Source organism: Cariama cristata, unplaced genomic scaffold (assembly GCF_000690535.1).
Source record: "Cariama cristata isolate BGI_N322 unplaced genomic scaffold, ASM69053v1 scaffold8210, whole genome shotgun sequence".
Lineage (NCBI taxonomy): Eukaryota > Metazoa > Chordata > Aves > Cariamiformes > Cariamidae > Cariama > Cariama cristata.
Window position 1 is genome coordinate 23,979 of NW_009592893.1, and position 11,141 is coordinate 35,119.

At 42.0% G+C, this 11,141-nt stretch overlaps 1 protein-coding gene across 1 annotated transcript in view; it reads left to right on the plus strand.

The window, feature by feature from the left end:
* LOC104161747 (lovastatin diketide synthase LovF-like) overlaps positions 1 to 10,445 on the plus strand; it is a 13,039-nt gene extending 2,594 nt beyond the window's left edge. Inside the window, exons 3-6 of the mRNA XM_009700317.1 lie at positions 1,601 to 1,761; positions 4,115 to 4,318; positions 4,422 to 4,603; positions 4,887 to 10,445. Of these exons, the coding sequence (XP_009698619.1) occupies positions 1,601 to 1,761; positions 4,115 to 4,318; positions 4,422 to 4,603; positions 4,887 to 10,445 (6,106 nt within the window). The remainder of the gene's footprint in view (positions 1 to 1,600; positions 1,762 to 4,114; positions 4,319 to 4,421; positions 4,604 to 4,886) is intronic.
* The last annotated feature ends 696 nt before the right edge of the window (positions 10,446 to 11,141 follow it).

Consider the following 11,141-nt stretch of genomic DNA (forward strand, 5'->3'; position numbering starts at 1 on the left):
TGGTGTGTGACATCAATGAACAAATTTAGTTGCAGGCTGTGTTACACACATATGTACATGGCTGGAAACACAGATGACCTTTGATTACATAATCCAACATGTATGTACATACTGACCATATGTTGAGATGTCACCTGTCATGTGACAGGGGTGTCTGCATTTTGGGTATACAGAAGTACACATGCATTATGCATTAGGGGCTGTAGACTGGATCTGAGGCAGGCTCCAGCCCGTTAAATAATTCATACTGTCTGTAGTACTACGAACTGCAGAGGAAGGTGGCAAAATATGGACTCGGAGCTTACCAGAGCAGCTACTCTGCCTGGTAAGTCTCCTCCAGTTTCAGCCAGAAGGTGAGCCAGCTTTGCTGGACCTCAGGACCTAATCCTGTGCTTGTGGGGACCAGTAGCTCTAGTTCACGTGCAGGTGAGACAATTTAGAGACAAACTAAGGAAGCCTGGTTTTGCTAGATAGTCAAGAAGGGGATCTTATGCTTAATTTGAGCATTATGCTTGCTTGTAAGCCTGAACTATTCATAATTTCATAATAATCTTGCTTTTCTCTAGGCTTATCTTTAAAAAAGAAACTTTTTCTTTATTCTGAGTCACTCCTCCGTAACTCTGAGGGATTATGTATGTACAAGTATCAGGTAAAGAGACTAGTGCAAGGAGAAAATCTGGAGGACCACGCTGCAGTATGCATCTCTTCACTTGTGTCCTCATGTCTCATGTCAAATTATCCCAGAGATGTGGGTACCGCTGTATAGGGGCTATGACTAATGTGAAAATAGCAAATTACAGGAAGATCAACATAAGTGTCTTTTATTTTAAATCCACATTCACCTTAAATCCTCAAGTTGTAGACCTTTATTCAAACGAGAATTTTACATGCACAGAAGAAATCTTATTGCCTCCAGAGAAGAATCATAGGACCCAGCATTACTTCAGTGACTAGTCCTGTGTTAGATATTGAATTTTCCACTGAAATCAAGAAATTATAGAAGGCCATACAAATCTGATCTTGGGATATGAGATTAAGCTTGGGCTTGATCTTTTATAAGCATGGGCCTACTTTGAAGATTTTTTAAAGATAAACACACAGATGCACACATAAAATATGTTGAATTTATTATTAGAGAAATGTGGATGTCTCTTGGAAACATCTGAGCTGATCCTCTACTTACTGGTTTTAAATTGTAAAGCATTGGTCTATATTGCATTAGAATAATTTAGAAGACAATATTTGTTTAGAACTTGTTGGCTAAGACCACATTACAGCAGAGGGAGTCTCATCCTGCAAATTTTCGTAATCTGAGGAGTCTGGTTGGTACTAGTGGAATAACCATGTGAATAAAAATTTCTAGGAGTGGGCTCATAACTCTGAAATGCCAAATCATTGATAAAAATACATATTTTGTGGTGGGACATAAAACATCCTTGGCCTATAAACATTTTCTTCTGAATTTCATAAATGGGAGCTGTGGCCTGAACACCAGTTACTGCTTTGCTTTTCATGAAATTGCAAAAAATGTGTACTTTGAGTCTACAAGTAAATGCATATTGTATATATATTGTACCATTTTCTGGTCTGTATCTTTTAGATTTAATTCATTTGACAACCACCTGTTTGGGATTAATAATATGGAAGCTGAACGCATGGATCCACAGCAGAAGTTACTGATAGAATGCACATACAAAGCCCTGGAGGATGCAGGAGTCCCTGTAGAAGCTGTCAGTGGCACGAAAACAGGTGTTTTTATTGGTAAGATGAAAATGTCATGGTGAAGAAAGTACGTTTGAACCTCACAAAGATTGGAGCATTCTTTCATAAACTTTACATATGTATGTAGCACTGGAGATCTGAGGCTACTGTGCTATGACACTACTGGTTATTTTTGGTAAGAATTACTAGGCTACTGTAGAAGTTCATTATATAATTCACATATCTATTTTATGTGTTCCTCTTAGTGTCTTCAGGCACTGAAGCTGGAGCAGGAAACAGTTAAACTGCCTCCGCAACCCAACCCTTCCCAGGAATGATGCTCTCAAGCCAGGCCTACACTTTTTTTCAGTGTACTGTTTTCCATTATAACATTGGTTAAGGTGTTGTGGGGGTTAAGATCCTTTTAAACCAGCAGAAATCCTCATGTCAATATTAGTATGCTACCAAGGTGCACTTGTCCAACTGCTTACCTCAGTGCCTGGAAAAGCTATGGAGAAGATTTTACTGGGTGCTGTTGAAAGACATTTAAAGGACAATGCAATCATCAGGCACAGTCAACATGGGTTCACAATGAGAAATTTCTGTTTAATCTGGTATCCTTCTACAATAAGGTCACCCGCCTAGTGGATGAATGGGAGGCAGTGGATGTAGTTTTCCTGGATTTTAGTAAGGCTTTTGATATTATCTGTCACAGTCACCAGCAGTGTTCCTCAGGGCCTAATTCTAGGGCCAGGTCTGTGCAGTATTTTTATCAATGATCTGGATGCAGGACTTGAATGCACCATTAGTAAGTTTGCTGATGATGCTAAATTGGAAGGTGCTGTTGACTCTCTCAAGGAAAGAGGCCTTGCAGAGGGATCTGGATAGATGGGAGCATTGTGCAATCCTCAATGGCATGAAATTTAACAAATGCCGGATTCTGCACTTGCGATGGAGACACTGGACACAAGTATAAATTGGGAGAGGAGTGGCTGGAGAGCAGCCCTGCAGAAAGGGATCTGGTACATGAAATACAGGATAACCAGCCAGTCAAAATAGGTGATTATCCCACTGTATTTAGCAATGGTGCAGCCTCACCTTGAGTATTGTGTGCAGTTCTGGGCCCCACAATTTAAAAAGGAGGCATCCAGACGAGGGCAACAAAGCTGGTGAAAGGGCTGGAAGGCATGTGCTATGAGGAGCGGCTAAGGACTCTGGGTCTGTCTAGTTTGGAGAAAAGGAGACTGAGGGGCGACCTCATTGCTGTCTACAGCTTCCTGAGGAGGGGATGTGGAGAGGGAGGTGCTGAGCTCTTCTCCCTGGTATCCTGTGACAGGACATGTGGGAATGGTTCAAAGCTGCGTCAGGGGAGGTTCAGACTTGACATTAGGAAGCATTTCTTTACTGAGAGAGAGGTCAAACACTGGAACAGGCTCCCTAGAGAGGAGGTTGATGCCCCAAGCCTGTCAGTGTGTAAGAGGCATTTGGACAATGCCCTTAATAACATGCTTTAATTTTTGGTGAGCCCTGAATTGGTCAGGCAGTTGGACTACATGATCGTTGTAGGTCCCTTCCAACTGATCTATTCTGTTTTGTTCTGTTCTGTTCTATTAAATACTATTCTATTCTATTCAGTCAAGGAGCTAAAACAACAGCACATTTTTTCTGGTGTAATCTGTGTCTCTTTTAAGAGGAATTTTCTGTGATAGTTAGGCTGATGTAACTATAGGGGCAAACTCTTTAGATTACCTTTTAGTCTGATACATGCTCTTTTGCAGAGGAGACTATTCCTTGCTCTCTGAATAGAGGTACTGCATTTTCCACATATGCCCATGGACTTGGGGATCCACTGTATTTCAATCATATGTGTTCTCAGAAAGAGGACACAAATCCTGTCACAGGCCCTGTTCTTCTTTTCTATTTCTGTCTTACTGGATGACAGTAAGCGAAACAAAGATAGTAACAAACATTGGATGTGGCATATGCTGTGACCTTTAACTTGGTACATCTGAGGATCTGAACATTTATATCCCTGCTATCCTCATTGTAACTTCTTAATATATATTCCCATATCTAAACCAGAACAACCACTCTCAAACTGAGATACAGGGGTCTAAGCAGGCTATGCAGAGCTTAACTGCATCATACAATGAGCTAAGCTATCAGGAAAGGCCTGTCATTTACTGTGCAGGCAGAGATTTCAAGTGTTAAGTATGTTTGTGTAAGTTGGGTCCAGGGGAAGTTGCTGGAAGTTTTGCCTTTGACTTGTGTTGAAGCAAAGTTTCACCATAGGAGCACTGATGCCATGTAGTTTACTATTAAAACAGAAAACCAAAACACGCTATCAGATATAGAGCTCTACGTCCCTTTTGTTCGCTTGAGTTAACATGACATGTATTTGATATTTTTACAGGTCTTATGAATCGAGACTATGAAATAGTAACAAGCAGAGCAGTGAGTGAAATAAATCATTATGATGGTACTGGAACAGCAATGAGCATTGCTGCTAACAGGGTCTCATTCACATTTAATCTGACTGGACCATCACTGACTGTTGACACTGCATGTTCATCTTTTCTTTTTGCTCTGCACTTTGCCTTGCGAGCAATTAAATCAGGTAATGGGACTGGAGAGATGCTGGACAACAAAATTAGGATTGCTACTGCTTCTGTCTGTCATCCTGGACATCTCAACATGAGTATGTTTCTGTTTTACTCCAGGAGATTGTGAGGCAGCAATCTGTGGTGGAGTGAACTGCATAATAGATCCCCGCACCTTTGTATCTCTCAGTAAAGCAAAAATGATCTCTCCGGAGGGAATAAGCAAGCCCTTCTCCAAAAAGGCAGATGGCTATGGAAGGGGAGAAGGCTGTGGTGTTGTTTTCCTCAAACCCCTGAAAAAGGTAAGATTGTTTGTGAAGCAGCCTAAAATAAGACTGGTTTCTTACCTGAATTTTGTATCTTCAACTCTAATAATTACTTTTCCAGAAAAGATTTTCCAATTCAAACTTAAGATTAATGAAGTATTTATTAAGCATTTATGCACTTCCCTTACCATGGGAAAGGGATCATGCATTTAAAATTTCGTATCATAATCTGTTCTTGGTTTGGTTGTTTTGTTTTGTTTTCTCCTATACAGAGAAAGCACGAGATTATTAAAGATAAATTTACCTTTTTATGAAACAGGCAAAGGAAGACTACAGCAAAATCTGGGGTGTTATAAACATCAGTGCAGTAAATCAGAATGGTAGGTCCATGACTCCAATCACAAGACCATCTCGAACAGAGCAAGAGAAGTTACTGCGCAGCATTTATGAAACCCATGTTGATCCCTCGGTTGTGCAGTACATTGAAGCACATGGTACAGGAACTGCTGCTGGAGATCCTACTGAAGCTGAAAGCCTAGGTAGTGTCATTTGTAAAAACAGGTCTTCACAAGTTTCCATTCTGAAAATTGGATCAGTGAAAGGAAATATTGGCCACACTGAATCAGCTGCTGGAGCAGCAGGGTTAATCAAAGTGCTTCTGATGATGCATCATGGAAAGATTGTTCCATCCTTGCATTACTCAAAGGAGACGAGCAGCATTGATACGGAGAAATTAAACCTTGCAATTCCCACAACTGTAGAGCCCTGGGAAGAATCCAGTGAGTATGGAAGAGTAGCTGGCATCAACTGCTTTGGATTTGGAGGAACGAATGCTCATGTTGTAGTCAGGCAGGTTAAGCAGCTAGACCCTCTTCCTGCCTTTAAGAGGCCCCTTGAATTAGTTCTGCTGTCAGCAGCATCAAGTAAGTCCCTTCAGATGACAATGGCTGATACAGCTGACCAGCTGAGCACAAGAAACTCCGTAACTCTCCCAAGCCTGGCCTATACGTCTGCCTGCAGAAGAAGCCATGCCAGCTACAGGTACCGAAAAGCATTTGTCACAAATTCTCTCCAACACTTGCAGCAAGAGCTTATGTCAGCAGTGAGCACTGAACATGCCACGTCAAAGGTGGAACCACAGCTGGTGTTTGTGTTCTGTGGTAATGGCGTAATGCTGAAGGAGTTCAGTGAGGCACTGCTGAGCTCAGAGTCAGTGTTCAGAGACAAGTGTAAGGAAATAGAAGCACTTTTCCAGAAACACACTCCCATCAGCCTCCTGCCAGCAAGAGGTCATAGCCCAAAGGATTTATTGAATCCAGAGCTTTCCCAGCCCTTGCTTTTTACCCTGCAGGTTGCCTTAGCTTCCCTTCTGAAATACTGGGGTATTAAGCCAGTCACTGCTGTTGGCCACTCGGTAGGGGAAGTTGCTGCTGCGCATTTTGCTGGGTACCTTTCCCTGGCAGATGCAGTCAAAGTGATTTATCACCGGAGCAGGCTGCAGGCAAAGACTGCCAGAGGCAGAATGTTGGTGGTAGGAAACATCCCTGTTCAAGAGATTGCTGAACGTCTGCATCCCTACTTGGGAAAGGTGTGCATTGCAGCTTTCAACAGCCCAGTATCCTGCACCTTGTCTGGGAATTCAGACTCTGTGGAAGATGTCAAGAGAGATCTTGCCCAAGCTTTCAGCCAGAGAAACATCTTTCTTCATGTTTTAAGTGTCCCAGCTGCGTACCACAGCCCCAGCATGGATATGATACTTGCGGAGTTAGAAGACAATATACAGCCTTTAGAAAGACAGAAGGGGGAAATTGAAGTGATTTCAACGCTGACTGGGGTGGCTGCTTCTGAAAATGACTTTGCTCAAGGCAAATTCTGGGCCCGGCATACTCGTGAGCCTGTTGCTTTTACTCAAGCCATCAAAACTGCAGCTAGAGACAGGGAAAATGTGGTGTTTGTGGAAATAAGTCCTCACCGAGCATTGCAGCGAAGCATAAAAGAAACTCTAGGAAAAGGCACAAAGGTGTTCTCTTCTTTGCAAGCTGATGCAGAGTATCAGACACTCTTCACTCTGCTAGGAAATCTGTTTGAACTGGGATATAATCCCAACTGGCAGCACTTTTATAATGGGTATCAAAGTATTCCAGTGGCCATTCCACGGTATCAATTTGATCGCAAAAAACTCATGAACTGTCTGGATATCCATCAACAAGCAAACCAAAGAGGCGTCAGCTCGAGTCATCCTTTGATTTATGGCATAAACAGTGACAACATGGAGTTTGGCTGCCTGCTGTCTCAGGACACGACATCATACTTATATGAGCACAAGAACAATGATGTGGCTTTAGTCCCTGGTGCTTTTTATGTAGAGCTTGGTCTGGCCTCTGTGATGAACAGCTCAAGACCTAAAGTACCTCTGAGTACTTGCCAGATGAGTATAAGTTTTTCTGCACCGTGTGTTCTCACACAGAGTTCCCAAGTCTTGAGTATCAAGCTGAGTCCGCAAAAAGCAGCAACAACCTTCGAGATACTCTCTTCCTCCAACGCAGTTTATGCTGCAGGCCAAGTTACAAAGGGGCCTGAAGCTGTGGTGGAAGAGAGTAACATCTCATTCCAAGACATCTATCAAAGATGTAGGTCAGTGATTAGCAGAGAGGAGGTTTATGAAGCACTGTCTCAGGTTGGCTTTCAGTACGGCTCCATATTCAGGCAGCTCAGTGATGTGCATTATTGCCAGGAACTAAAGGAAGCTATAACAAGCATAAAGGTGAACAAGGAGACCGTCAGAGAGATGTACAACTACTGTATCCACCCAGTGCTGCTCGATTGTTTTCTGCAGATGACCGCTGTCATGACCTCAAGGACATTCCGATCCAGAGCAGGCTTTCCTTCAGGGATAGGCAGCCTGGTGGTGCTCCGACCGTTGGAGGAAGAAATGATGATATATATGAGAGCAAGCAAATCCATTGGGAACTGCCTAGAGGTCTGTGGATGCTTTATGGACAAACGTGGCTCCGTTTTGGCTGAACTCAAGCGCGTTGCCATCACTTTCATGAAGCAAGCATCTTCCAGAGACAATGAGTTCATGTTCAAAAACAAGTGGAAAGAAGTCTCTCTTTCACAGACAATTGGACCTCTGGGGGCTATGCCCAGAGTCCTAGTGTTTGCTGACAAATTTGGCATAGCTGAGCAGCTCAGAAAATATTTGCATCCTGATTCGAGGTATGTTATGTATGAAGACTGGGAAGCCCTCTTGGAAGACCACGCACAGAATAAAATGAGAGCAGACGTTGATGATTATGATGAAATTCTGTTCCTGTGGGGAATTCAAAAGTTAAATGAAGATTTCCCAAGCAAAGTGGTAGACCAGTTGGCAAAGTGTTGTGAAGCCTTTCGCCAAATTGTTGTGGCATTAAGAGAGAAAATGTCCCACTGTTCAGTCAGAGTGATCACCTACAGAACAACAGAAAGATATGTAGACCACGTTAACTGTGGGTTTGCATTGTATGGCATGACCAGAACTTGTGTCGTTGAAGTTCCAGAAATCACATTTCAGGTAATTGACCTCAGTTCTTCCAGTTCCCTGGACATCTCAGTGCTAGCAGATGTTCTTGTCAAATACAAAGGTGTGGACTATCCAGAAGTTTGCATCAGCCAAGGAAGAACTTACGTGGCTGAAATTAGACGCACACCTTTTGTAGAAGCAGATTACAGACAACCTGTAAGATCTCCCCATAAGTCAGAAACATTCACTTTGTACACTTCTGATCCATACGCAGCAAAAGACTTGTCTGCTGAAGTATCCACTAGCACTGCTACTCAGCTTGACAAACAGAGCGTTGAAATTCAAGTGGATAAAATATGTCTCCACTCAGAAGATTATTTTCCCATTAGTGTTTCTAGTCGTAACTTTGGTGATACACTGTATTGGAATTCGCAAGCAATAGACAAACATGGACTTTTAGCTCTTGATTTCAGTGGCACAGTAACAGCAACAGGCACTGATGTGAAGAAAGTTAAAGTGGGAGATCACGTCGTTTCATGTTATCCAGCTGCTGCGTCATCCAGAGTTCGGATTCCAGGAACAGTATGTTTCAATGTAAAGAAATTCCCATGCTTTCAGAATGTCCCTTGTATGTCATACTTTATTATTGCATGGGAAATCTTCAATCAGAGGTTACCCAAGGGGAAACACGGCAGAACATTGGGTATTATTTCTACAGAGCCATCATCAGTTTTGTGCCATGTTCTTTCTGCGGCAGCAGAAGAGATGGGTTGGAGAACAGTACTTGCAAGGCCCACTCCTGATAAGTTCCAGTACATAAACTTATGCAACGCCCTTGTTGTTCTTCCTCCGGTCAACAGACTGTCTCAGGAGGATCTGGCCCACATGTACTTTCTTAAAGATGTGGTGATAGTGTGTGGCAATCGACAGTCTGAATGTACCCAGAATATCAGTGAAATCGATCATGAAAATATCAGCTTTCATATTCTTACACTTGCCAGCATTTTCCAGAAGGCACCTCTAAAGGAATTGCAAAAGACTGTGCATGCATGGATCAGTTCCATGGATATGAAACACTTTAGATATCTATCAGGTTCTGTTTTTCAGCAGACTGCGAACTTTGAAAGGATAAACTCTGTGATGTCCTATTTTACCTGCAAATCTGTCCCACTTGCTGTGCTGAGAAGGCAGAAGAACATCACCATGCTTTCAGATATACCGTTGCACGAATCCCAGAAGCAGCTGTTTAAGCAGAATGCTGTTTACGTAGTAGTTGGGGGGCTCACTGGACTTGGCTTTGAAACGGTGAAATTCATAGCCGAGAATGGAGGAGGGTGTGTTGCAATACTCTCCAGGAAAATTCCAAGCAACGAAAAGCAAGAAGAGATGAAGGCTTTGCGGCAGCAGTATAAAGGGAGCAAAGTAGTGTTTGTGCAGTGTGATGTTACTTCGACCAGTGATGTTGAGAAAGCTTTCCAGTCTATTGCAAATATCTTTGCAGGGAGTCCAATCAAAGGTGTATTTCAAAGTGCTGTTGTTTTACACGATGGCCATCTTGAAGTTCTGAACTTGGCTGACTTTCAGAAAGTGCTGAGCCCAAAAGTAGCAGGGACTCTAAATCTTCATTGGGCTACCAGAGGCCAGGAGCTTGACTACTTTGTATGCTATTCCTCTGTTACTTCCTTTCTGGGAAATTCTACCCAGGCAAACTATGCAGCTGCAAACTCTTTCTTGGATGTCTTCTGCCTCTACAGGAGGAACTGTGGGCTTTCAGGCCAATCCATTAACTGGGGTGCTTTGAACCTTGGCATACTGCTCAATCAAAACCATATTCAGAACATTCTGGAATCCAAGGGCATAGACATTCTGCAAGTGCATGAAATTCATGAGTATCTCAGGAAGAGCTTACTTGCGAATAATGCACAGCAAGCTGTCATCAAATTAAACTTTCAAGCTTTATTGCGTCATGTTTTTTCTCGGATTATTTCACTCAAAAGTCGCTTCCTATCACTTATGTCGGAAGAATTCAGGAACCAGCTTGAAACCTCTGAGGAAACTCAAGTCCAGGATGTTGCCTTAATCAAATCTGAAGACTATATCACCTCACTGGTGAGTGACCTTACCGGATTGAACCCAGATGAACTAACCATGAATACAGTACTTTCATCATTGGGCATAGACTCTATGTTAGCTATGACAATTCAGAACCGTGTCTTTCAAGAGAGAAAGGTGGACATACCTCTTCTGAAACTGCTTGATCCTCACACTACTCTGTCAAATTTGGTAGTAGTTTTAGAAGGCACAAGCAATGCAAATGGAATAGTTGAGGAAAAAAATGCTGCAGTTGAAAGTGCAGAAGATGGGAGCTGGCTATAGGAGTCTTCCCATTCAGGAACTGTGTGACTTTGAAGATACCTGGACCCTTTGTAGTATCTCAGAATATGTGATTGCAGACAGGGTAAACCATCTGGTGATGCTGAATGTACTCTTCTGCATTGACCCAGAAAAACCCACACCAGGTTCTTCTGCCATTACGCTTGCTGTATTAATTTTAGTCAATTGTTTGACTTGATGCTTTCAATATTTTTTACCTTCATTTTCCAATATTTTTAACTGGAAATAGGTAGGTTAATACATACACATTTTCATTTGGTAAATTTGTATGTTCAATGCACATTGCATTTTTTAAACCATATTAAAGTCTTGGTGAAAATTATATGTTTGCACCTCTAAATGACGAATGTACATGTAAAGCAGCATAGGATTGTCACCATTTTTGTCATTATTGTATTCTTAATGTATTAATTTTTTTAAAAAAATTATCAAATGTGTATAAATATGGGCATCTTTTTGAAAGACTTCTAGATGTTGTGAACGTCAAAGGTTTCTTCTCAAAAAACTAAACTTAATTTAAAGCTGTACAAATACAAAAAGCTGGACAAATACAAATCCTGTACCTGGAGAGAATGAGCCCTGTGCAATGACACAAACTGTAAAAATATTAAAAATTTACCAGTTGCAAAGCACACAGTAAAGCAACTGTTTTTATTAATTAACCATTTTAATGAGAGC